Source organism: Pimephales promelas, chromosome 1, assembly GCF_988280905.1.
Source record: "Pimephales promelas chromosome 1, fPimPro1.hap1.1, whole genome shotgun sequence".
NCBI classification, from domain to species: Eukaryota; Metazoa; Chordata; class Actinopteri; order Cypriniformes; family Leuciscidae; genus Pimephales; species Pimephales promelas.
In genome coordinates, this window is record NC_142769.1 from 42,625,722 (window position 1) to 42,627,423 (window position 1,702).

At 39.1% G+C, this 1,702-nt stretch overlaps 1 protein-coding gene across 1 annotated transcript; it reads left to right on the forward strand.

Moving 5' to 3' along the window:
- The first annotated feature begins 255 nt into the window (after positions 1-255).
- saa (serum amyloid A) lies at positions 256-1,321 on the forward strand. Its single transcript, XM_089129718.1, has 4 exons — positions 256-346; positions 490-585; positions 669-807; positions 940-1,321. The coding sequence occupies exons 2-4, from the start codon at positions 498-500 to the stop codon at positions 1,082-1,084; spliced, it is 372 nt and encodes a 123-aa protein (XP_088985844.1). The 5' UTR covers positions 256-346; positions 490-497; the 3' UTR covers positions 1,085-1,321.
- The last annotated feature ends 381 nt before the right edge of the window (positions 1,322-1,702 follow it).

A 1,702-nucleotide genomic window follows, 5' to 3' on the forward strand; every position in this document is an offset into this window, starting at 1 on the left:
TTTGCTTTCTGCCATATTACACTTCTTTTGCATGTTTTAATAATAACAATAAGAAGAATTAAATTTTTATGGTTTCATTTGACATTTTTTGGTTTCATTTAGCATTGTTCATGAAGATTATAAAGTTTGGCGAGTTGCATCTCAGAATGTATTGCATAAAGTATCAGGTTGTCTTGACGCAATGTCTTAAAATGTAAACAGTCCTGTTTCGGACTTTCCCAGAATTTGAGATTTTCCTGGCACATCACATCTGTGAAAACCCATGCCCAGCCCAATCCGAGGCTTAGGCTACATAATAGAGCGGGCTGGATGAAGACATGATGCGACTGAACTGAGCAAACTAAAGGTAAGAGTCTGACTAAACTCACCTTTATATTAATGCAAATTAATGCTAATACACAGGGATCACACTTCTCTTTGAGTGATAAGATAAGTTGCTGAGGATAAACACATTTTCTAAGGATTGTTCAAATATGTTTATGTTTTCAGTTGTAATCATGAAGCTCATTCTTGCTGTGCTGGTGGTGCTTTTTGTGGTTGGGACCCAGGCGCAGTGGTACCGCTTCCCAGGAGAAGCCTTTCAAGGTCACTCATTTTTCCTTTAACACCTCCATTTAACTCAAGTCAAATTTTAGGTATATTTGAACCATTTTCACCATGTCTCGTAGGTTCGAGGGACATGTGGCGAGCCTACCGGGATATGAAGGAGGCCAACTGGAAGAACTCAGACAAGTATTTCCATGCACGTGGGAACTATGATGCTGCACACAGGGGCCCGGGAGGCAGATGGGCAGCCAAAATCATCAGGCACGTATAAAATCATACTAACCGTGGCAGAAATCTATTCCTGATAAGCACTCAGATTGAGCAAGAATTGTGTCTCCCTCACTCTACAATGAAATGGATTTTAATATCATATTGTGTTAATGATGTGTGCAGTGATGCAAGAGAGTCTACTCCATTACGGGGTCTGAGTAACAGCGGCAAATCTGATTCTGCAGCCGACCAGGAGGCCAATCGCTGGGGCCGTAACGGTGGAGACCCCAACCGCTACAGGCCCAAAGGCCTTCCCAAGAAGTACTGAAAACAGAAAAGCTCTGAAATCATCAGTGCCTCCAGGACATTTTGTTGTTGCTCTAAAATTGCTTGATACAATTTTGCATGACAAATCTAAAACTAACACTCTCTTGATTATCATTAATTAAATCTGTATTCCTGACTACAAAAATGTAATCTTGATTGTCACACTGATTTGAACATCATCTGTAACATGCATGTTATAGCATCTGATTAAAGAATGCAAATCATTCATGTATGTCTATTTTAATTGTTTGGTTTTTTTTGCATTTAACAGTAGGCTAATGCATATTTTATAAAAACAAAGACCCCAGAAATGGTTGGCACGCACACACACACACACACACACACACACACACACACACACACACACACACACACACACACACACACACACACACGAGAGCTGAACCCTTTATATGACTCTTGAAGCTTGTTCCACCATAAAACAGGCAACAATTCTCATTCAGAAAGCATACATTGTCAATTTTCTTGCCAAACACAAAAAGTTAAAGGGGAAAAAATAATTCCTGAAGCAATAATTACTAAAACAACAAAAACAAAACAGCAACATATAAGCCTATAAAAGCTTTACAAAATACGGTAACACTTTATTTCGATAGTC

Bases quoted from the DNA above. Each gene is read 5' to 3' on its own strand.
- saa (XM_089129718.1), top strand. From the start codon at position 498: ATGAAGCTCATTCTTGCTGTGCTGGTGGTGCTTTTTGTGGTTGGGACC. The intron at 586-668 runs GTCACTCATTTT...CATGTCTCGTAG, and splicing joins CCCAGGAGAAGCCTTTCAAG to GTTCGAGGGACATGTGGCGA. The intron at 808-939 runs GCACGTATAAAA...TGATGTGTGCAG, and splicing joins TGGGCAGCCAAAATCATCAG to TGATGCAAGAGAGTCTACTC.